The sequence below is a fragment of the Orycteropus afer genome, unplaced genomic scaffold (assembly GCF_000298275.1).
Source record: "Orycteropus afer afer isolate SDZICR_OR568_19922 unplaced genomic scaffold, OryAfe1.0 scaffold00022, whole genome shotgun sequence".
Lineage (NCBI taxonomy): Eukaryota > Metazoa > Chordata > Mammalia > Tubulidentata > Orycteropodidae > Orycteropus > Orycteropus afer.
The window spans coordinates 15,107,472-15,131,621 of NW_006921609.1; the positions used below are offsets into that span (position 1 = coordinate 15,107,472).

Sequence of the window (24,150 nt, forward strand, 5' to 3'; positions counted from 1 at the left end):
GTTTAAATAAATGTATGTTTTTTTGTAGAGCAAGCAGTGTACAAATCCAAGCAGTTCTATGGATTTGCAAATGTTTTTCCATCTTTATATATTTCCATTGAGATATACCTACAAACAGAAATTGTGAACTCACACTAGACATTTATTATTAATTCTAACAATATAAAATATGTAGAATTCTTAAATATAAATTATATCATCTTTATCACATCTGAAATCTGTTACCAAAACACCAGTGCAAGAAGAAAAACCATGTGTACACACATACACTTAAGTTATATAATTAAAAATACATTTAGTAGATGTGAGAAACAGGCTTCCTTTGACTTCTCTATCATGAAGGCACCTTAATTAGTGTTTTATCTATCTAAGACATTCTGCCTCAATTAAAGGGAACAGAGGACATGAATACATGAAATTACATTAGAACTTAGAAAACATGTTTCAAATTCAAAGTGCTTATATTATTTTTCAGAAGGGTATCGATGAAAACCTTTATGCCATTTATTTACATATATAGTTTTGCTAAATGTATTTTCCTTCAGCAGTTCATAGAATTTCATCTATTTTTTATTTTAATTGCAAACATTCAGCTATTAAAAATAAACGAACAAAGCTGTTGCTCTTGAATCAACTTCTACTCACGGAAACCCCTTGTGTTACAGAGTAGAACTGCTCCATGGGATTTGCTTGGCTGGATCTTTACAGAAGCAGATCATCAGGGCTTTCTTCCGCAGCTTCATTGGTTGGGTTCAAACTGACAAACTGTAGGTCAATAATGAACTGTTTCTATTACCCAGGCACCCTACTATATTAGCACCTATTATAATGCTGGTATGAATAAATCTGTCTCATTGTCTTTATGTCTCATTGTGTACTGAGAGGATAGTCCATGCTGTCTATACCTTGGTCCAGGATTCACACTGACTGGGCACCCAAGACCCTGATGTGAGAAAGTGGGCACTATGGCCTGAACACTTCCTAAAAGCAGTAGTTCTCCTCTTTGCTGGTACATTATAATCATCTTGTTGGGACTTTAACCAATGCCTGTTCTTCATCTCTAGGGATATTCATTTATCAGTTTGGAACAGATGCTGGGTATTAAGCTCAGAATGAAAAATCATTTGTTTGAAAAGAAAATTGAAGCCGTGAGCAAGTTTGACCTTACACTTTCATGGAATTCTAGATTCTCTCATTAAAGAATACTGGATTCTTTCACAGTCATATTTCTTGACTCATAATGTAATAAAATATATTTCAAGTCAGTCCTTCTCAAATTGTGAAACTGTGTTAGTGGGAACTAATCTACATGATATTAGGCTGTTTCCTGAAATAATAATGATATGAAAACATGTGATAATTTGTTTTTTTTTTTAAAACACTTATTTAATAAATAAATTCAATGTTTGTACTGGGTATTATTACCGTAAAATGGATGTGTAATTGTAATGTCATATATGGTGACTGCCCTTTAAAAAGAGTAAACACCTGGTTTAGTTCCTTCTGATTATTTCCCTTTTTATTAACTTAACATTTATTGAATACCTAATATGGTAGCATAGTGCCTAAAGTGCTTGACTGCTAACCAGAAGGCTGGCAGTTCAAACCCACCAGCCACTCCTCAGAAGGAAGGTTGGGCAATCAACTTCTGTAGTGATAATCCCTCGGAGACCCAAGGAGGGGTTGATATGAGTCGGGACTGACTCGATGGCAAAATAACAACAACAACAATATGCATAATATAATTATCAGGGATCTGCCTGCATTATCATCTTCTAGTTCTCACACAACCATATGAATTAGGTATTATTAACATGATCCTTATACTAGGTGAGGACGCTGAGCCAGAGAGAAGTTAGTTAATTCAAGGCCACATGAGATTATCTTAATTAATGTAGAGACAATCTATGTTCTTGGATATCACAACTTGCCCTATTTGAGAGGAAGGAATACTACAAAGCCATATCAATGAACACAACATGGTATTGGTGCAAGAAGAGGCACATAAATTCCTATACAAGAGCAGAGAGCTTAGAGGCTGACCCACGTATATACAGAAATAGAGGCATAGGAAGAGGCAGATGTTTTTGGTAGATGGTATGGAGAAAAACTGACATATTACATGAAGAGAAAGAAAATACTACGTAAGTAGTGGCCTCAAGATGTATTAAAACTTAAATGTGAAAGGCAAGCCTATGAAGTTAAAAGAAAAAAAAATTTGTTAAAAGATTATTTTTGTGATTTACTTCAAGAGAAAAATCATAAGACACAATATAACAGCATGATTTGTATGAAATGAAAGATTCCTATTTAAGATGCAATGGAGAAAGATAATGGACAAATGATTGAGAGGAAAAAGATATTCTAATATATGATACCAACAAATAACAACTGACAGTCAATATAGATGATACATACAAGAGAAAAAGGGCAAAGTATACAATTGGGTACTTTGCAGAAAAGAAATCCCAAAAAGAAATACTCCAACTAGTTAATAATCAGAAAAGAAAGAAGCTCTGGTGGCATAGTGTCTAAGTCATTTGACTGCTAACCAGAAGGCTGGTGGTTCCCATCAGCCACTCCTGGGAAGGAAGGTTGGGCAATCTGCTTCTGTAGTGATATCACCTCAGAAACCCAAGGAGGGGTCGCTGTGAGTTGGATCTGACTCCATGGCAGTGAGTTCGTTTTTATTGGAAATATAATTGTATGGGAGCCTGGATGGCCAAAGCTATTGTGATCAGCTGCTTACCTAAAGGTTGGCTATTTGAACCCATCCAGGGTCTCAGTGAAAGAAAATCCTGCCAGCCTGCTTCCATAATGATTACAGCCAAGAAAACTATGAGGCAGCTCTATTCCGTAACAAATGGAGTCTTCATGAGTCAGGGTCTAATTCCATGGCAGCTAACAACAACAACAGCAATATAATTGTACACTTGTTAGGTTGGCAAATATTATTAGAAAGTAGTATTGGAGGAAGAGGGAGCTCTGGTAGCATAGTGGCTAAGACACTTGCCTGCTAACCAGATGGCTGGCGGTTCAAACCCACCAGCCACTCCTCGGAAGGAAGGTTGGGCAATCCTACTTCTGTAGTGATACTGCCTCGGAAACCCAAGGAGGGGTCGCTATGAGTCGGGGCTGACTCGACGGCACATAACAACAACAACAACATTGGAGGAAGAAAGCAGATAAGAAACTTCATGAATTATTGGAGGGAGTATGGAATCATGCACCTATTCTGGAGAGCAATTTGACAATAATTTAGGTGACTAAATTATATGAATATACCAAAATACAAAACTTTATTATTTTTTGCTTTTTTTTTTCACTTCTAATTGAACTGTGCTTTTATTTTCGTATTTGTGTTCAAATTAATTTGAAAAATTAACTAATAAAGAAACATTTATTCTCCAAGAGAATAGAGATTGGGATTAACTATGGGGAGAAAAAGAACTGATGAATAATTGCTTTAAATTAAGAAGAAGAGCCAGAAATATCAGGAACAATAATTTGTATATTTTTGACACTGATTTAAAGATATAATAAATCCTTTATTTCTAACCATTACTATTCTTGTGTGCATTTCTTTGCTCTTTCATTCACTAACTGATAGTTATTGTTTGGCAGGAAAAGATCCAGAGCTGTGACTCGAAAATACTATACAATCTTTGATCTTGTAATTGTTACTACTTTACAGACATCCAGCAGAACTCTGGCTGAGAAAACAGTAGTTATTCCAGAATTCAATTTGGGCTTTACATGTTAATTTTATCTCATGAATTTCAGGCCTTTTATGAGTGGTGAAGAGAAAGAAAATATGCTCTTGAGATTTCTATTAGTGTCGATATTGTTAGACTGTGCATATTATACATTTCTCCAACTTAGAAATAAAAATTATGGATGAAATATGAAAATTCATTAAAAAGAACCTCAGTGTCATATGTATTCAGTGGAAAGTGTACATCACAAAGTTCCATACCATTTGTCTGAAAAATGGCAACCAATCTCAGCACAGTGTTGGTTACGATCATCAACTGATGTTTATGAAACTCCTGCTGTGTCTATGGCTCTGAGAAACACTTGTTTTCATACAATGGATTGACTCTGCCAATTGCTTGAGTCCCTAGAGATTTTAGTTTGGATTCTAATTCCTAACTATTTTGTTTCTGTTAAATCTGAAGTTAAGGTAATATATAAGTGGAATGTCCTTGGTTATCCTGGAAAATCTAATAAATTTAGGTATGATAACAGAGTTGCTATTCACATAGCTGGGATATGTAGTTTAAAATGAAGGCAACTGGACTAACTGAAAAAATATATATACTCTGCTAACAATTTTCAAGTAAATTTTTTGCTTAAAAAAAGAATTTGCCATATGACAAAAACTATATTATCATAATCTCACTAACTAAGAAAACCAAACTAAACAAACTCACTGCTGCTGAGTCGAACCCAATTCATAGTGACCCCTCCTTGGGTTTCTAAGCAGTAGCACTAGGGAAGTAGATTGCCCAGCCTTCCTTCTGAGGAGTGACTGGAGGGTTTGAACTGCCAGCCTTCTGGCTAGCAGTCACTTGCCTTAGGCACTATGCTACCAGAGTTCCTGCACTAGCTAAGAGGTTTCTAAAAACTTATATAACAGACATTTCCCATTTATGAATTCCCTCTGGGAAAGATAATATTTTTTATTAGAATCTGCTACTACAGCTCATTTTTATAGTGATGTCACATTCCCAGGGTTTCATTAAATTAGCAACATTTTTAATGAGCCTTCATTGCTTCAAACAGTTTTCTTTCTGCACATGACGTAGTCTGAGAAAACAAGGCAAATGATTCTGTTTTGAAAACATGGAACAGACTCTGAACTATAGAAAAAACTGGATTTTTATTAGCATTTTAATCATGCACCATAGGAATTTAAATCAACAATGACTGTGTTTAGTGCATTAATTATCTTAAGAATGAATTATTTTTCTAAGACTTAAAGTCTTAAGCTAGAGCTTAATCCTAAATCCACATTTATTCAATTTTAAGTAGTCTACTTCTAAGCAAGTACCATATGAATGATATACCACATTGCACACTATTAAAAATTTCATGATATTTAATGTAGAAAAATTATGTCACAAATTATGCACAGATTTTAAAAGCAATGTAAGTAAAAATATAATACGTATACATCAACACATAGCAAGCACTATTATCTTTATATTCATGATCTGAATATTCGAAGTAGTAAAGTTGCACAAGAAAGTGAATATGTTATAACAGGAATAGATTCATCAATGAAACTGCCAGTTATAAATGGGTTCCCTCAAATTTACCTCCCCACTTACATGTACCACCTCTACTCACTGTCGAGTCAGTCTTTTTTGATTCATCTCTGCTAATTCAGTAATCTGATGCAAACACAACACATACTATTTGTAAGGTAAAATTGCAAATCTTACAATAGACATGGAATTTCACAAAGGAATGAGATTTCTATGAAAGCATTGTTGGAGAACTGCTTATATCTCATGACAAACAAACTTGACAGATGAGAATTTTCAGAGTTGGACCAGTTAATGATTGAAGATAAAGAAATTAGTATGATAGGCTGAAGCCCACAAAAAGAACATTAAGGAATTTTTCACTGAAATAACCTTCTTTGTGAGAATTCTGGTAAAACCAAGTGTGAAGTAATGGATTTTAAAATCTGCTATGATATTAAGTTTAACAGAGAAATTGTGCTAAAGAATCAATGCTCAATTCATATAAGAATTGGAGCAGTGTTGTAAACATATTTTATTCAACACAGATTAATTTTTCTAAGTTTTAGTTTCACTAAAAAATTATTGTTTTCAGTTTCAATAAAATTTTGAACTTGCCTTTTTTTTGTGAATTCTCTTTAAGTGGATTTTATTCATCACTATTATGTGTGAGTAGTGAGGACTCCCTGCATATTAAAATGTTGTGCGTAGGTAATTTTATTTTGTCTTTGTGCTTTTTTTATACGTTCTAGATGACCTGCATTGATAGTGTATCACTCACATGACTACTAAAACCTTCAATTTAAGGAATTTTTAGAAATAGGTTGATACCCTGGGATTGCTTAATTAAATGAGGCCTTTTCCACCCAGTGTTTTGCTTTTGCATCTGTATTTGTATTGCCACTTCTAAACATCAACAGCATTCTACTGTCCATTCAACTGCTTTCACAGTAGTTCTCGACATAGTTCTACCACTCTGAATCCTTTAAACATTATGTATTCAAATTATTCTTTGCCTAACATGAAGAGTTATAGTAATTTTAAAATCAAAGAATAACATTTTTCCTTGAATTTGACAAAAAACAAATTGTGTTAGCTGTAGCAGAACTCTGATGCTTTATGTAATATTCCTGACAAAACAAACCAGTGATTCCTTAATTCTGTATCAGAATACTATGCTAACTCAATACCAAAAGTACACCATGAGCCTTTTATTTCTTGCTTTAAAACTTTCTTTACAGTTGATTCTGTTGATTCTGAGGGATGCCTTTAAAGCAAACCCTTAAGTCAATATAGTCTAGGGTGATAAAAAGTAGTTAGTTTTGTCGCCTATTACTTTAATCCACAGAAACTATTTCAAGATACATCTGTATAGATATCTGATTTCCATGAGACAGCAGAAACATCAGGCAACAACAATTACTAAAAATGCATCTCATCTGATTTTAACTTTTTTTTTTCCAGCATTTTACTTTTTCATCTGCATAGTTGCTTTTAAACATTAACAGCATTCTAATGTCCATTCAACTACTTTCACAAATTCATCCTCAAAACACAAGCATTCTAATAAATTCATTTGCATTAGGCTTTAAAAATTTTATTAGATTACAATACATGGTAATAACAGAATTTGTCTTGGAGTTTTTCATTATTTGCTTTTAGTTTAAAGATAAAGCACTTTATTTAACCGTTCAGTGTAATTCGAATTTCTCCTTGTAGACTACTATTCTAAGCGGAAACTTAAGAGAGAAATAGATACCGGATAAATAGGTTAAACACAAAAAATTAGAGGCTGTGGTGAGTAAGAGTCCCCTGTCTTAACTCTGTGGTGATTTAGCCTTGGTTACATTATAGAGTGAATAGTCTGAGAGATTCTTCATAAAACATTTTCACTAATGAGAATTTCTGTGGCAAACCTCTATTCTAGAAATGGTAATTCAGTTCTGTACATTCTTTATGAAAGAACATTATATATTTCTTTGTTTATTCAGATGTAAAAAACTAAATTGCATTTGAATGGAGATAGGAATTAATATATTCTTTATTTATATGCACGTATATTTTAAAGCATAAATTGAATGATATGGCATGTATGTAGCTCTTCATGTTCCTGATATTATGTCATAGTCTTTCTTTCCTTTTTTTGAAAAGAAAAATCAATTACAGACATTTGTTTCTAGACTAGATCTTTAAAAACTGAGGTCATGTCTGAACAGAAAGACATTAAAATCCCAACAAATAAAAAGTATATTTTATAAGATTTAAATATTGGGCAAAAGTTCTGTTCTTTTTAGTTTTATTATATTTTAACATAGCCGTATCATTTAGGGCACTTCTTTAAAGTTATAACATATATAATTTTTAAAATGTAAAGGCTAGCATAAAATAAATGATATACAAAAGATGCTATATGACGTAATGGAATCTGATATAACTGTAATACTTAAAAATGTTAATTTATTAAAATTCCTTATTCTTAAATTATGAAATGTTTCATACATGAAGAGACTACACAAATATAATAGGCATTCATTGACCTACTTCACAGATGAACCATTATTAAATTCCTGCCACATTTGCTCTATATTCTTTTTTTTGTACATTTCACTGTAGCTGTGTCCCCTATCCTTTATCCCCCTTTCTAGCATCATGAAATTGGTATAAATTATCTCCATGCATGTTTTTCTACTTTTATTACTTCATATGTGTTGTTTTCTTTTATTTTTCTGGAAAGTTATAGTGTTATACTGAAGAAATTGATGTATCATTATCATTAGTTTTTAACTATTTTATTTGAACTAACTGAATGGCACTAGAATTAAAATCGACTAGGCTACTGCCTAGACTTCAATCTTTAAAATTGATTTTGGGGAATAAAAAGCCCTTTATGTAACAGTTATTATGAAGTGTTCTCTTTTTTCATGACCTTTTGTTTCCCACTTGTATAATCATTTATACTGAAATTCATTAGTCTGCTTCTGAAGAGAAGCACTAAAGGCTATATAAGGAACCATGGGTTAATTGGATAACTGTGGTAATTTGAAAGCTTATACATGCTGACTTTGCAATTATTAATAATACATGAAGCTTACCACAGATAGCTCCCAACTTGGTATGGGAAATGACTGAGCAACTGAACACACAGGCTCAATTCCTAGGATTTGAAAGTTATAACAAATAAGCAAAATTGCTTTAACTTCTCTCTGACTCAGTTCCCTCATCCACAAAATGGAGATAATAAAAGCAGCTTTCCCAAGCTTTTGTGAGTATTTTGAGATCACATAAGTGTCAAAAACAAAACAAAAACACACAGTGGTAAGTAGCCACTGTTGTTGCTGTTGTTATGTGCCGTCGAGTCGGCCCCAACTCATAGCGACCCCTCCTTGGGTTTCCGAGGCAGTATCACTACGCAAGTAGGATTGCCCAACCTTCCTTCCGAGGAGTGGCCACTAGATGAAAGTTATTACACTGGGTGTGAATTGGGTACAATTTTAAACTTTCAAAATTAACAAATAATTTACTAATCCATTGACAGACCTGGAAGCCCCAAACTTAAAGAAGTTTCATTTCCATTTTGTCATTTCTTGATTCAATAAGATATAGCAGTTTCTCCAGCGAACTACTTGGGCTAACTTATTTTGTGGATTATTTTCAGAGGCCTAGTTGCTCTGATCCCTCCAGCATTTTTTGTAAGCACCTAACTCCATGTATCAAATACTTCTATTATTACAATATCTAGATTGTCTGTGGTTCCTTCAACTCCACTTTTTCCAGGTAAGGTTCTAGAAACAGATGTTTACCAGGCAGAGATTCTCAAGGCAACAGATTCTCAAGGATTAGAATGTAGGATTTGTTAACTTCCTTGCTTGATTTGAGAGAAATCTGAGTTCAATTTAAAAGTCAGACACTGTCAATCTCTAGTACTTAAAGTCACAACACAGTGTTGTTTATTGCTGAAGTGCATATTGAGACAAACAAGGCTTTGGTGGACTGAATGACCACTATAACAGGCTTTTATGGAATTAATAAGCATTATGGAATATTATGGAATAGCAGCATTATGGAGCTAGCTGCTCCTGATTGCATTGAATCATTTATTAAATGACATACACAAAATTGTACATTCTTAGTTCAAGGCATAATTCGGGTGCAGATAATCTGTTCTGTTTTATAGTCACAGGGCTATTGTAGGTGAAAATCTTACTCTGTATTGCTAGAATGAGGCTACTGAATTACAATCTAAATTGATTTCACAGCCCAACCCGGCCTTTTGTGCAAAAGTTTAGGGCATTCATTGTGAAAGTTCAAGACTGTAAAATCTGGAATGGAGATATTTGGATGGTAATTGATAAACACGAGCACTCCAAACCCTTAAATCTCACTTATCCTCCCTTGCTAATAGGAACAGACACTTCTTCCCATTGTTAGAGGCTGGGCTTGCCTTCCTTGAAGAGCTTGAGGTAGTAATCAGGTTAAAGGATGTTCCTTCTCCTTATATCCACTCTATCATCCCTAATTCTCATGAGAGCAAAGATCAGAATTAATTCTCAATAACCCACAGCTGTAATAACTAACTTAGGAAGAGAAGGCTTAACATATTTTGCTAATTTATGTCAATTGAAATTTGGAGAATATCTATGAGATTTGATTCTAGAAGTTCTAGACCATAGACCAGGAAAGATAAAAATAATTTTACAAGGGGCTGAATGTATTAATATGATTGGATTTAACATTGATTTTTGTATTCAGAGGGTTAGTTTCAGCAGCTGGGAGACTTGTTAGGTATGTGTTTATATTGACTGAAATTTAGATTTAAATGATGTTTTAGTCAATAAAGTTTAGATGCATACATTCTTTGGAATAATTGACAGGGAGAAATTCATGTGCTCATTGAACACTTGATATGTGGCTTGTCCACATTGAGATATTCAGTAAGTATAAAATATTATAAAAATAATGTTTACATATTGATTACCTATTAAAATTATAATACTTTGGCTATATTACTTTGAATAAAAGTATTTAAAAAAAACAATTTCTAATTTACTTTTTAAACATATGGCTTTGAAAATTTAAAATTACACATGTGGCTTGCAAATCTGATTCACATTATGTTTTTATTACAAAACACTGGTATAGAGGGATATACATATTTGATTAGATGTGTCATACATACTTGCTCATTCTTCAACTCTGTATCCTTAAAGGGCCTTCAACATGGCAGTTGGGACTACATTTGAGAAAGGAGTGCCAGGACACTTGAAAAACTGTAGTAGTTGTTCTTTATTAGGCAAGGGACCAAGTTAGGAAGCACACCCATTGAAAGTAACTCCTTGAATGCTTGTGGATTATAGGTCATAAGAGCCCCTAGGTGGTACAGATGGTTAAGCATTCAGTTGTTAACTGAAGCGTTCATGGTTTCAATCCAGAGACCTCACTGAAGAAAGCCCTGGCCATCTCATTCTGAAAGATCACAGCCATTGAAAACCCTATAGGATGCAATTTTATTGTGGAACAATGGATTACCATGAGTCAGAATTCACTCTATGGCAACTGGTTTGTTTTGGTTTTATAGGTTTATATAGTGGCTAAGATCAAGTGCTAGCACTTAACTATCAAATATAAGGTAGTCATGTTTTTTACAGTAGCCAATTTATTGTGAAAGATCCATTGTTTAAAGATTATGGACTCTCTAGGACTGAACTACTCGTGAGGTTATCAAGGTACACTTAAGTTTTAAGTTAAAAAAATATATATATTCTAGATGGGTGAACAAAGGCCTATTGTGACTTGAATTATGTATTGGAAAGTCATGGTTCATCACCCAAGTCATTGATCTTGAGTCCAAATACAATGTACAGGTTTTGAGCTGCATAACTGAAGGAAAGGCCATGCAATAAAATCAAAATTTGTATTATAATTTTCTTTCTGTTCTTCTAGCCCATTTATCAGAATATCTGATTAAAAGAAAGGGAAATGCAGGTTGTTTGATAGTGCTGATGCTTAGAGATCCAGAACACTATTGTGTTCTGTCAGTCAAATAATAGATTTTTATCCTTGTACATCTCCCATTTTATCTAAAAATCCATGTGTGTCAATCTTCCCAGTTGTTGAATGCACATTTGTGGTAGGTATATTAAGCTGAACAATTGGCAAAATAGTACGTTTTCTTCCTGCATCATTGAATGTTTTCTTTCCCTCTCTCTCTTTTAATGGTAGGAAGTCCTTAAAATTACCAGTCTGTGGAAAATAAAAAGCAAAAACCATATAATATTTCTGTGAAAATCTGAGCCAGTTAATGCCAATTTAGTGGAGTTGAAATTTAGAAAAAAACAAACCCAATGCCGTCGAGTCAATTTGACTCATAGTGACCCCTCCTTGGGTTTCCAAGGCAGTATCACTATGGAAGTAGATTGCCCAATATTCCTTCTGAAGAGTGGCTAGTGGGTTTGAACTGCCAGCCTTCTGGTTAGCAGTCAAATGCCTTAGGCACTAGTCCACCATAGCTCCCATAGTGGATAGTTATCCTTATCTTATTCCCATCAAATTTATGTCTTTGGCCTGCTTAGAAGAGGTGACAGGTCTTGGAAAATGATATTGTATATTTATTCAGAAGGTGACTTAAATGTCAAAGATTCTACCAGATGAAGCCTCTTCATTATAGAAAATCTACAGAGCCCCCGACACATGAAAGGTATCTGCACCACCTAGGGGATCTTATGACATATAATCCACAAGCATTCAACGAGTTAATTTCAATGGCAGTGCTTCTTAACTTGGTTCCTCCCTTAATAAAGAACAACCACTACAGACATTTTCAAGTATCCTGGAACTCCTTTCTCAAATCTAGTCCCAAGCACCATGTTGAAGGGCCTTTAAATATACAGATGAAAATTAGCAAATGCTTTTAATTTCCTCCAATACCAGACAATTCTAGAATAATTTCATTTTCTCTTGGAAGCTATAATAGTACATATTAACTATCTTAACTAAATACTACATAATTCTTTGCCTGTCTTTATTCCTCTAGGATCTTGATTGTCTCACTATCCCCATATCAGGACATCATCCTGATCCACTACCTGGTTGAAATCACACTCATAGATAATAGTGAGCAATAAGCAGCATTACTTGGTATGTTTTTGTGAGGCATGATCATTTCAGAGGATGAGAAAAAATCCCACAAAGGTTTAGCATTCTTCTTATCATCTCCATGAATTTTTTGAGGTCTAATTATGTGATAATGTTTTCTCAAAATGAAAGACAAATGGTTGCCTCTTAACCCCTAATTTTAAGCAAATGTGTCTGCTTGTTAGGCATATTTGGATTTTGAAGAAATATATGCTACATTTGAGTGAGCTGTTCCATCCCATCTACAAAGTGACCCATAACATCACTACTTTTGAGTGTGACCTGGAGCAAGACGCTCTACTGATCCAGTTTGTAGGGCAAGCCTCTCTGCTACTTGGGCCTCAAGCCTCAGGAAATCCAATCATGCAGTGTTGGGATATGTTACAGTGCTTCTGTAAGTTCTGATAATAAAATCAACCATAGACCACTTATGGTTCTAGAGAAAAGCAATAACCTTTTTGCAAGTTAATTAATGTCCTGTTTTAAAACAAGCTCCACTTTTGTAATTTGGCTGTAGTAGTGATTTGGTTTCTCATCAGGGGACCACATTTTCCACTAAAAATGTAACCATCAGGTACTAGGTGATTTTTAATCTTATAAGTCATAAAGATAACTCTATAGAAAAGCATACTATCATCAAGTGAAGTGGCATAGGCAAAGCTAGATCAGGCTCAAATAGGCAGTGAAAGCACAAAAACGTTGCATTATTCATGCTATACAACCACCTTTCTCTCAATCCATACATATATGACCATCTTGGGTATTTCTCATGACCAGTGGATAGGGCAAAAACATGAGCTTGTTATACAGGTAGCTCTGTATGACATGTTGGCATTGGTTATAAGTAGACCATTTATTGCATTATAGGTCAAATAAGGTGCTTTGAAAGACAATGTAGAAAGGACATTCTCATGGTGAGAAGAATTTTGAGGAGTACAATTCATTGTCCACTTTACCTGGAAGAACAGCCATGTAGAGGCTTGAATGTACATTAATTCATTGATATTGGCTAAAGGGTTGGTTGGGTGTTTTAGGAAGAAAATAACTGAGTAACAAGAAAAATGAGTAACACCAAAGTCTGGGCAATTGGTATGAGATGGACTTTTTAAAATGTTTTAGGAATTTGAGGATGTCAGTGTTCTGTGTGAACATTTAAAAATGCATATGCAATGTACAGGAGACTTTTAGGAAAAAGATGGCAAGGATTAACAAGATGTCATTCAATTTCTTTCTCGACCATTCCATTGCTTGCTCATGAACAATGTATTCAGGGTGGCAGAGATAGAGGTTACAGATGGGCTCAATAACATGGTATTCCCTTGACAAAGCCGAATAGCTACAGCTACTGTAGAGAGTTCAGTCGACTCATAGCACAGAGTAATGCTGAACCATCAATAGCCCAAGAAGTTCATCCAGTCAATGTGGTGGCAGGATAGTTATTTTGAACTCCTTTCATCATCGGGGAGGGAGTAATGATAATTCCTCACTGGAATAGGTGTCCTATGAATTAATTTTCTTTTCCTTCCCATAATATTTCTGCCAGATTCATCATCTATTTATATATTGAATGCCTTGATATCACAATGTCATGCATAACACTGCTTCTGACCAAATAATTTTTTTTCAGCAACAAATAGAAGGAAAGGGCTGACTATATGTTACAGTGACCTAACCAAATGAATATTCAGTTGAATGGCACAGTTGAGTGTCTTATTAGATTAGAGTTCTTTCCTTAAAGAAGTAGTATGCCTTGAGCCAATGACAAACTGATGGTGCTGTTTCTTACATCATCAGTCTAGTAATGATTAGTGCTGTTTGTCAAAAATATCTAGATCCCCTCCTTCCAAGCAACACATTGAGATTGCCTTTCCCTGTCAGTTTGAACTTAAGTGGGTCTATGTGCTTTTTTTGGGGAGTGGTGGTGTGAATTAAAGGACAGGAGTGACTTCTGTAGAGAAGTTTTAAGAGCCAGTTCTAGCACCATCACATTTCCCTTTTTTGCCACTGTAATTATGTTAACCTGTGTGAAGACCACACATCTGTTAGCCTCAGAATATGAGTGACTGTTGAGTAGAGTCTGCCTGGAATGTGGAACCTGAGTGAGAAATCAATTCCTATTGCCTTTTACCACTCCTCTGTCAATTGTTGTACTGTGGTGGCTTCTGCGTTGCTGTGATGTTGGAACCTAAGCAATTGATATTTCAAAAATTAGGAGACTCATGGTGGTCAGACTTCAGTGGAGCTTCCAGACTAAGACAAAAAAAGAATGGCCGGATGAACTACTTCCACAAATTAGCCAAAGAAAACCTCACGGACCACAACAGAACATTGTCTAACTCAGTTGCTTTGGGTAGATCATCAGGAGGGATCAATGACTAGAGGAGAGCATTATGTTTGGTGAAGTAGAGGGCTCCAAACAAAGTGGGTGGTCCTCAGTGAGATGGAGTTATTGCAGCCCAATACCTGCAAGGATGGATTCAAACATGCAGGCTATTTTGAGTATGATGTGTTTTGTTTATCATACATAAGGTGCCCATGAATTGGAGTCAATTCTAAGGCAGCTAGCAAGAAAAACATTGGCTTGGCTCATTTATGTTATATTCTATGGAGTTTTGTTCTCAATTGTTACTATAGCATAATCTTCTATCAAGGAGCTAGGTCTGGCTCGATGGCAAACAACAACAATAGCATAATCTACTACAGTACACAATATGGCTGATTCAATTGTTTCTTTGCAACAATGTGAAATAAGAAAAACATTTTACTTTTATAGCAACTACTTTAGGAGCTCTGGTAGCATAGTGCCAAAGGCACTTGACTGCTAACCAGAAGGCTGGCGGTTCAAACCCAGCGGCCACTCCTCAGAAGGAAGGTTGGGCAATCTACTTCTGTAGTGATACTGCCTCGGCAACCCAAGGAGGGGTCACTATGAGTTGGGTCCGACTCGATGGCACATAACAACAACAATAACAACAGCAACTACTTTTGTACTTAGAGCCCTATAAGTACCACCTTTTTGACATCAATTGGTATTGGACTCATGCCTATATATTGTGGGGCAAAAAATACTACAGGAATAAATGTAAGGAGAAAAATTAAACATGGTCTAAAATTCTCACTAAAAAATAGAAAGTGGGAAAGTTACCAAATTCTCTTTTCATTTTATTAAAAAAAAGAGAAAAAAAGTGAACTGTCAAACAGTATTCCGTTTTTATGAGTTTGAAAAGTTAAAACAAATATTAGGGGAAAGATGCATAGGACCACAGCAGAAACCTAAAGGAAAGCAGAGATTACACTATGATCCTGACTAGAAGTTGAACATCATGCTGTTATCATGTACTGCAAAAAGGGCTTCCAGCTTGGTATGGTGTCATCTCTATAGTCAGGTCTCTGTAGCAAAAGTGAAGAATAGCTAAACTATTACTAGAATAATCTAGCATAAATTCCTAAGTACATCAAGATTATACCAAATGATCCAGGTAATTATCCAGCAAATTTACTGTAGAAGGATCACCCAAGGATGATTTATTCATTTAAAATTTAATTTAATAAAATTAGCTTAAATTCCTCATGTGTATAGGTATATCTTCTTAAGGGTGTTGATGTATCTAAAGAATGAATGGCTACTGTATGTGTCTTTGAGTTTGCTTCCTTATCTGCATAAAGTTTTGTAGCTTTTAAATATATTTTAAAGATTGAAAGCACCCTTTCAAAAATTCAAATCAACACTTTTCATGAAATGTCATTTTTTCCCTATTGAACATATCATTGAAGGAAATAAATTAAACAAAATTATCTACCAAAATCAAGGGTTTGCCACTTTATTTAGACTCAAACTTTGGGACCTTCCCTTCACATTTGGAAATATTTGCAAACTAAAGACTTACCACACTGACAAATGTTATCAAATATTTGATATAAAATCATAAGTAATGCCTTCTTCACTTGATCAAATGCCTTTTTGGAATTAATTACTATTCCAAAGTATTCACAAAACCACTAGTGTTAGCATCTGTGTTAATAAATGTTAGGATAAAGTAAAATTTGCTTTTTTAATTTTTTTTAAATACTTGAGATAATAAACTGCTTTAAATTGTTCTTTCATGGAATTTCATTGTTGATAGAGCTCAGTTTACATTTTCATGATCAAATCTACTTGAAGTTTTCATGTCATGTGTTCCTAAGCTTCAAGAAGTGAAGTAGGCATGTTCACTACATATTGTCAGTTATAAAACTATTTTTTTCTTTTTCTTGCACTTCAAGTAGAAAGACTTCAAAGGTACTATACATTAGTTTATCTCATGATACTAATATTGGCTTATTTACATTCTTTCATATTTTCAGATAATTGACAGAATTGCTTAATAATGGAGGTCACTCAAATTCAATGAAAAATTTTATAGTTTTGAAAAAATGATCTAATTTCCTTAATAATTGAAAGACTGACAAAATTGCTTAAACTGATGTGAGCTTATGATTTTGTTCCAGACAAGGCTATATTGCAAGCTTTTAGTGTTACCTCCCATTGACTTGGCTCCAACTCATGGTGACCCATGTACAAAAGATTGCTTAGTCCTGTGCCATATTACTGATGATTAGTAAATCTGAGTCCATTGTTGTGGCTATGTGTCAATCCAGCTCATAAGGGTTTCTCTCATTTCTGTTTACTCTATAGTGCACTATACAAGATTTCTTTTTAAAGTGATTGGTCTTCCCTGATGATGTATCCAAAGTAAGCGAGTCAAAGTCTCAGCATGAAGAAAGTTTATCATTATTTAAGAAAAATGTTTAGTAATTCCCTGTAATTCAGAAGGTATTGATGCACAAGTTGGAAATAATCAAGATAAGTTGAGGTCCAGATATGATGATGACCCACAGAAGAGCAAAGCACAGTCTTGTCCTCAGCAAAATTTATATCTTAATGTCCACATGTGCCAATACTATCACTCAAATTAGGCATTGATTATGTGAATTTTTTAATGTAATGAATAAATGATTATTTAGCTTTTGTACAGAAAAGATATAAACATTCTAAAGAATGAGAAATTTTTTAAATAAACTTTTAAGTATTTTTTGGAGCTAAATATATTTAAAAAAAAAACAAAAGTAAATCACCAAAGCATAATTTAGTATTATTTTGTTCTGCAGTTCTTTTCCCTATATTATTTTCATTTTCCCAGAAATACTGTGAGACCTTTTTAGTTAAAAAAAAGGCACACACACACAAAAAATTGGTTTTGGGATCTGGTTTTACTTAAGCCTTTACCACTCAATACCAGTATTATGCTGGCTAATTAACATATAGTTTTCAGGGTCTCAGTTTCTACATCTGTAAACTTATGGATTTTGAGTAGATTTCTAATACTCAATTTACTGATGCTTTATCCAGAGTTATCTTGAAGAGTTAATAGAAAGAGCAGTGTCCAGGGAAACCTCTGATCAATGGATCATTGTATACTACTGAGTAGTTAACAAATGGGGGGGGGGAAGGCAATTATTAACTCCAGAAAATGAACAATGTTGCACAAAGAAGCAAAATGTAATCATTGTACTCAACTTGACTCTGTAGTATACTCACCTACAGATTATTTGCTTAGTCATAGTAATGCAACTCTCACTATTTCACAAAGCACATAATAGTAAGAAAATGGGGGTAAAAAAAGATTAGGTAACATCTAAATTGACAAAGAAGTAAATATTTGTACTTGCATATTATGTAAAATTATAAAGAGAATTTTCATCAGAAGCGTGCAAAAGAGGAAAGAAAAAGTTGTTTGAGAGAAGTGGGTCAAGGATGGAGAGATAGAATAAGATGTGTTTGTTTTTATTAAAAGCCTTTGCCCTGTTTTTTAAACTTGGTGCACTGATTATTGTGATAATAATAAACCTAAGATGGGGATGTGCAGAGACCTAAAATATTGGTCACTTGAACTGAGCTGCTGTAAAAAAAGAGCACGGATGATCTAGTTAATTTCCAGGGACATGTTCAAATGTTGCTTGTAGACACAATCTCATTTAGATCCAAGACTCTGAGGTCAGAAAATGTGTAATGTTTTTGGGAGTTATTTCTCTTCTGGAATATTGAAACAAATATCAGGAATTGTTGCCATTAACAATATCTCCTTGAGAGAGTTGTTATGAGAATAAAATGAGTTACTCCATATGTAAAGTGATTAGAAAACTAACTTGCAAATAGAAAGTGATAATAAATGCAATGCTTATTTTCAGTATACAAATTTTAAAATTTACAGATAACAATGAAATTTCATTTAGATTCGAATTGTGAAGTTATAAATTAAGGATAGAGTGATAGAAAAATCATTGTCACCATCAATCAACTGAGATTCCGAAATGTGAGGCAACACATGTGTTTAGGGCTTCTATTTTTGTATATTTAAAAAAATATGTTGGACATACGGACATACTAACTTGTACTGGATACCTTTCTTTCCTTTTTTTTTTTTTTTTTTTTTTAAGGCTTTTTTTTTTTCTTTCTAAGCAAAATTATAACCAAATTTTAGTAGGAGGTATTGTTGAAATGTTGAAGACTCAATTATTCCCATTTAAAATTACTCTGGAATTTCTAACATTTCATGGCTAAATTTTAATTAAATTGACACTGACGTAACTCTGAAGATAGTTCAGTTTCAAGATTTTTAAATTTGCATTTAGCTTTTCTTCCAATATATGATAAAGGATGTTAAATTAAAATAAGCCTGAAGGGATGAGTGACATTATCTTATTTTAATGTGTAGAAATGAGGACAAAGAATAGATTTTAGAAATCTCAGAAAAATACATAAAGTTATGTTTCTTTAAAAAAAAAAAAAAAGATTAGGATGTTATTATCTCCCACTTACTTACTGAATTTTTATGTGTCAATAAACTTTTCTTTATATTTAATATTGTTGACCAAAGCTTTTGGCAGGAATTTATATGTGGATTATGTGTATATTTCGGACATTTAAGCATTCTTAGACACATCACTTCAGTTTTCCACATTTCTAAAATACCATATGCACTTCCAGCAGAATATCAACAATGTGTTTTTTTCAGAAACTCCTTTAAAGTAATCATTGATTATTACACATTCCGCCTCTTTGGGATCTGTGTCTGACCTCATAAATTGCTGATTTGAAACCCTATCTTAGTTGTTCTAGCAACAAAGGCTATATGCTTCAACTGTTAAATAACCCCCAGTATTTATGGCACATTTGGTTAAACAGGAAATGGGCTATCTCTCTGTAAATAATGCACAAGTCCACTTTAATAACACACCACAGTGCCATCTTAGAAATTGCTCTGCATCCATTGATTAGCAAGAGAGTCACAGATATTTTAAAACCTTGCATGGCTCTATAACATTGTATCTAGAGAAGCGAGGAAAAAAGAAATCAGTATGTGTTTCTTTTCTGAAAGGCCATATTACCTTTTCTTATATCACTTATCCAATTTAAATAAGAATGGTGTAAGTTATAAGCAGCAAACAATGATTCTTAAGGTATCATCATTTATCGACTAAATCATCAATAAAAGTAATAAATGCATGTATATAATATGAGAGCTATGGATTCTAGTTTGATGGGTCAATTTGATAGTGATGGTCCCAAATGGTTTGAGAACCAGGGCAGCTGTTGCAATGACAAATTGGTTGCAGTGGAAATTATACTCTTTTTAATGCTCAAAAGAAAGGCAAATTTAGAGTATATGAATGTGGATTTTAGTAAACTGATGATCTCCTTTTGGGACTGCTTTATATTTTTAATCTATATCTATTAAACGTTAGGAAGATGAAGGAAGGACTAACATGTTAGCTCAATGCAGCGAAGCAACATGCACTAAAACAAACATCATATATACCAAAAAAACAAAAAACAAAACAAAAACAATGAACTCACTGCCATGGAGTAGGATCTGACTCCTAGCGACCTCTCTTTGGGTTTCCGAGGTGGTATCACTACAGAAGTAGATTGCCCAACTTGCCCAACTTTTCCTTCCTGGGAGTGTCTTTTGGGTTTGAACTGGCAGCCTTCTGGTTAGCAGTAAAATGCCTTAGCGACTATGCCACCAGAACTCAATGTGTGTGTGTGTGTGTGTATAAATTTGAGGTATTATGCAAATATTTTAGAATTCACTAATAACTAATAATACCTCATGTTTTTGTTCATTAAATTTCATGGAAATTTGTCCCATAACTAATTCTTATCACTTATTGTTTGATAATTGCTTTCAACATTCCCGAGATTACTTAATATTTTCATTATATTTCTCATAGTGTTCTTGCTGTTATATCCAGGATTATTAAGCTATAGGTATAACAAACTCTAGACTGTTTATATTAAATATGTAAAAATGTTCCTGACCAGATAGACCATCTCTCTCCTTCTTTCTGAACTGAATTACCTCTAATAGAAAGATTCTATCAATTCAGTAATCTGTGATTATAATAAAGAGAATTCCAATATGCACAGGCACACACAGACATACACACAAGAAAAGGAAATACAGAGGCAATTTCAAGCAATAGTTTCTACTATTAATACAACTTCAGAGGCAATTGCATATCTGTCTTTATACTTGCTATCAAACAGTCAAATAGATTTTTTTGATTTTACTTTTCTTATCACTTCCAGTGGAGGTTTTAATGAGTAAAGAAATGGTCACACGCAAATGAAAAAATCTCAAATAGATAGACATTTTATATAGTAGAAAATAAGTTTCTAAATAATTGTTTTCTACAACAAAATATACAGACTAAATATCTTTTAGTACTAGATTGTTAACAAATAAATACAGTCTCAGGAACCAGGTTATTCAGAAGTTTGTTTTCCCATCATTTTTCATTAAATTGCCTTGCTTTAATTACTTCCCTTGAAGAATATAAACACAATTTTGTAAGTTTATTACCCTATATTAATTCTTCTAATGATACCTTTAATATCAGGAATCTGACCACTGATTAATCCAAGGGGGGCAGGAATAAATAGGAAAAAAAAATTAAATACTGCATTTAATCTCAAATGCATTAGTATGTAACTTCTATTAAATCAACACTCCAACATAATTTATGCATTGGTTGTATGTAATTTTCAGGAAATCCATAAAAGATGAAGAATAAACTCTATTACTGTGTCTAAACAATGCAATTGTTTAGACCCAATAAGCATAAGGGAATAGAACTAATGTGTGTTGGCAAATGAGGATATGCTGAGAAAGAATCTTGCCTTGGATTTCTCCTTTCAAAAACGGGAACTTCTTTCCTATTTAAGTTATTAAGTTATTAAGGGATGACATTTACAACTCTTGCTATAGCTAAGTTTTTGGCAAAGTATTATACCTACTCTCACCCCCCCCCCCATGAGTGGGCTTTAATTTGTTAGTCTTTTAATCTTTTTTTCTTAAATTGAAAGATAGAAGGAAAATAAGAATGCTATCTAGAAGATTAAAATGAATGTATGTGATAAATATTAAGTGATTCTTAAGTGTATAAATCTGAAATTATGCAGAAGTAGAAAATTAGAGAGCAATATTTCAATGAAGATAGTGAGAATGCCTCTAATGAAAGCACTAATTCATTATTTTGTACTAAACTGAAAGTGTCCATTGGATTATTCTCTTTATTACCACAGTTATTCGTAAGATCGTAGTGACACAGAAAAGTTACCTATCATCTTTAATCACCAACAATCCCAACTCATATACACTCACCTACCACAGCCCACTACTTACTAGTGGAGTCTATGGAGAATGGTGTGAACAAGGATTAACGAAAAGGCATAATAAAGCTGCTATTACAACCAGACCACTCTTGCATCATTATCTGATTCACTGGATTATAAGGGATTCATGAAATTATTTGCTCCAACCTAAAATTTAAGTCAATTTTGACTAAAATGCATGACTTCATGCATTATTTTTAAAGGAATTCTGCATGAAACATTTACATATTTCCAGAGTAATCATTCATAGACATTTACATATGAATTATTTCCATAATGTTCAATTGGTAAATTTGTTACTTTTATGCTGGTGTATACATGCCTCTATTTAAGAAGTGGTTCATGTATATGATATAATTCATGCAAGTACAATTGTGAAATATCAGTTGGTAATTACGATTTGCATCACTCTTGTTAAGAGTTTACTTTCTGTTTTTTATAAGACTACAAATGTGACCAAGAAAACGTACAAATAATTTTCAAACCAATTTACTTGCAGGTAAACTTTTATTTCTTTTTCAGAGCAACTTAATCAAATATTAAATTCCTAAGAAAATTTTGTCATTCTAAACATGGAAGCAATATCAAAGTTTCATATGATAACAATTTTTGTATGTTAAAAAGAGACAAACAAGAATAAATGACTTTATATACTATTTCTTTTCCCCAAAGTATTTACTTTGGAATATGACCTCCCAGCTGAAGAATGAACTCTGGGAAATGAGGAAAAGAAGTTAGCATGGTTGTTAGTTGAAAACAGGGATGGTTAGAAAATTTTACACAGGTGGTTGATGATTGATGAAGGTGGCAGCATTTTAGAAGGAATGGAACAGTTAGTATTTGGGAAAGAGACACTCTACCTGTATAGCCCAGCGAATTGTCATCATTATCAGAGGTGGGGATTGGTGTTCCGTTGTCGCTCCCCCTTTCTAGGTCTTCAGGGTCTGTAGGAAACAACACCAGAGCTGCTGATGGGGTCACAGTAGTAACAGTAGTTGCCATTTCGATCACAGCATGTCCAGACACAAGTAAATCCAAATGTGACAGAAAAATACATAAGGACAACACATAGCACACTTCATCCTTGCCTCTCTTGAGGCACACTAAGCCCTGTGAATGTCTCAACATCATGGTTTACAGTATCTACTTTGCCTCTTTAATTTCCCTAATTCTCTGCTCTGCCTGCACCTTTGCTGCACTTCAAAGCTAGCGGAGGGCTCTGACTGCCCTCTGTGAGGCCGCCAGCACGGACTGAAGGGAGCATATGGAGAGGGAGAGGGCAGGGTAGCTGAATGCTAGCATTGCTAATTTTCAACCTTATTGTTAATCAAAGCTATTGACTGTGATCACTCCCCATCATCGCTTCATCTCCTGGCAATTACAGACTCAAGGGATTGTACCTCACTTGGGGAGGGGAGCATGGAAGGGTATGGAGAAAAAATAAGAGTCTTGTCAAATAAGAAGAGGGAGGTTAAAAATATCATACTTTTTTTTTTTTTTCTTAGAGGCAGGGAAGAAAGGGGGCAACATCACATCTTTCTGAAGGCAACAACTTAATCATCTTTTTGTCTCAGATAAATTTACTGAAATGAATGTGTGAACCAATTGACATTTAATTTTGGATATTTTAGTTTGAATATTTAAAAAGTATTCCGAATTTCATAAAAGTATTCTCATCCATTCTTAATATTCTTAAGTGAAAAAAGCACTGTTTTGTATTTTCCAGATTGTACATTAATTTTCTTATGTAAATTTTAGAGATCAGGTTAAGTATAACAAGACTCAAGTTCCCACACACACAAGCTGAGTAGTTATATATATAAACTCAGTGACATCATTACTAGATTTTCTTCACACTCAGTTACTCTATATGTGATATCTATGTGTATTAAATACAAGCAATGACTACAGCTCTACTGTTGATAGGCAGACACAGACACAATAAAAACCAAGTGTGCACTTCCTTTATTGAATAACATAAAGTCACAGGTCATTCAAGTTGTGGTGCTCTGAAGGCTATTTATAACCTTAAACAGCATCTACAGAGGATTT

General features: G+C 33.9%; 1 protein-coding gene across 1 annotated transcript in view; it reads right to left on the reverse strand.

The window, feature by feature from the left end:
- Nucleotides 1-23,100, reverse strand: part of ROBO1 (roundabout guidance receptor 1) — a 784,554-nt gene extending 761,454 nt beyond the window's left edge. Inside the window, exon 1 of the mRNA XM_042783645.1 lies at nucleotides 22,959-23,100. Coding sequence (XP_042639579.1) covers nucleotides 22,959-23,100 — 142 coding nt within the window. The remainder of the gene's footprint in view (nucleotides 1-22,958) is intronic.
- Nucleotides 23,101-24,150: the final 1,050 nt, after the last annotated feature.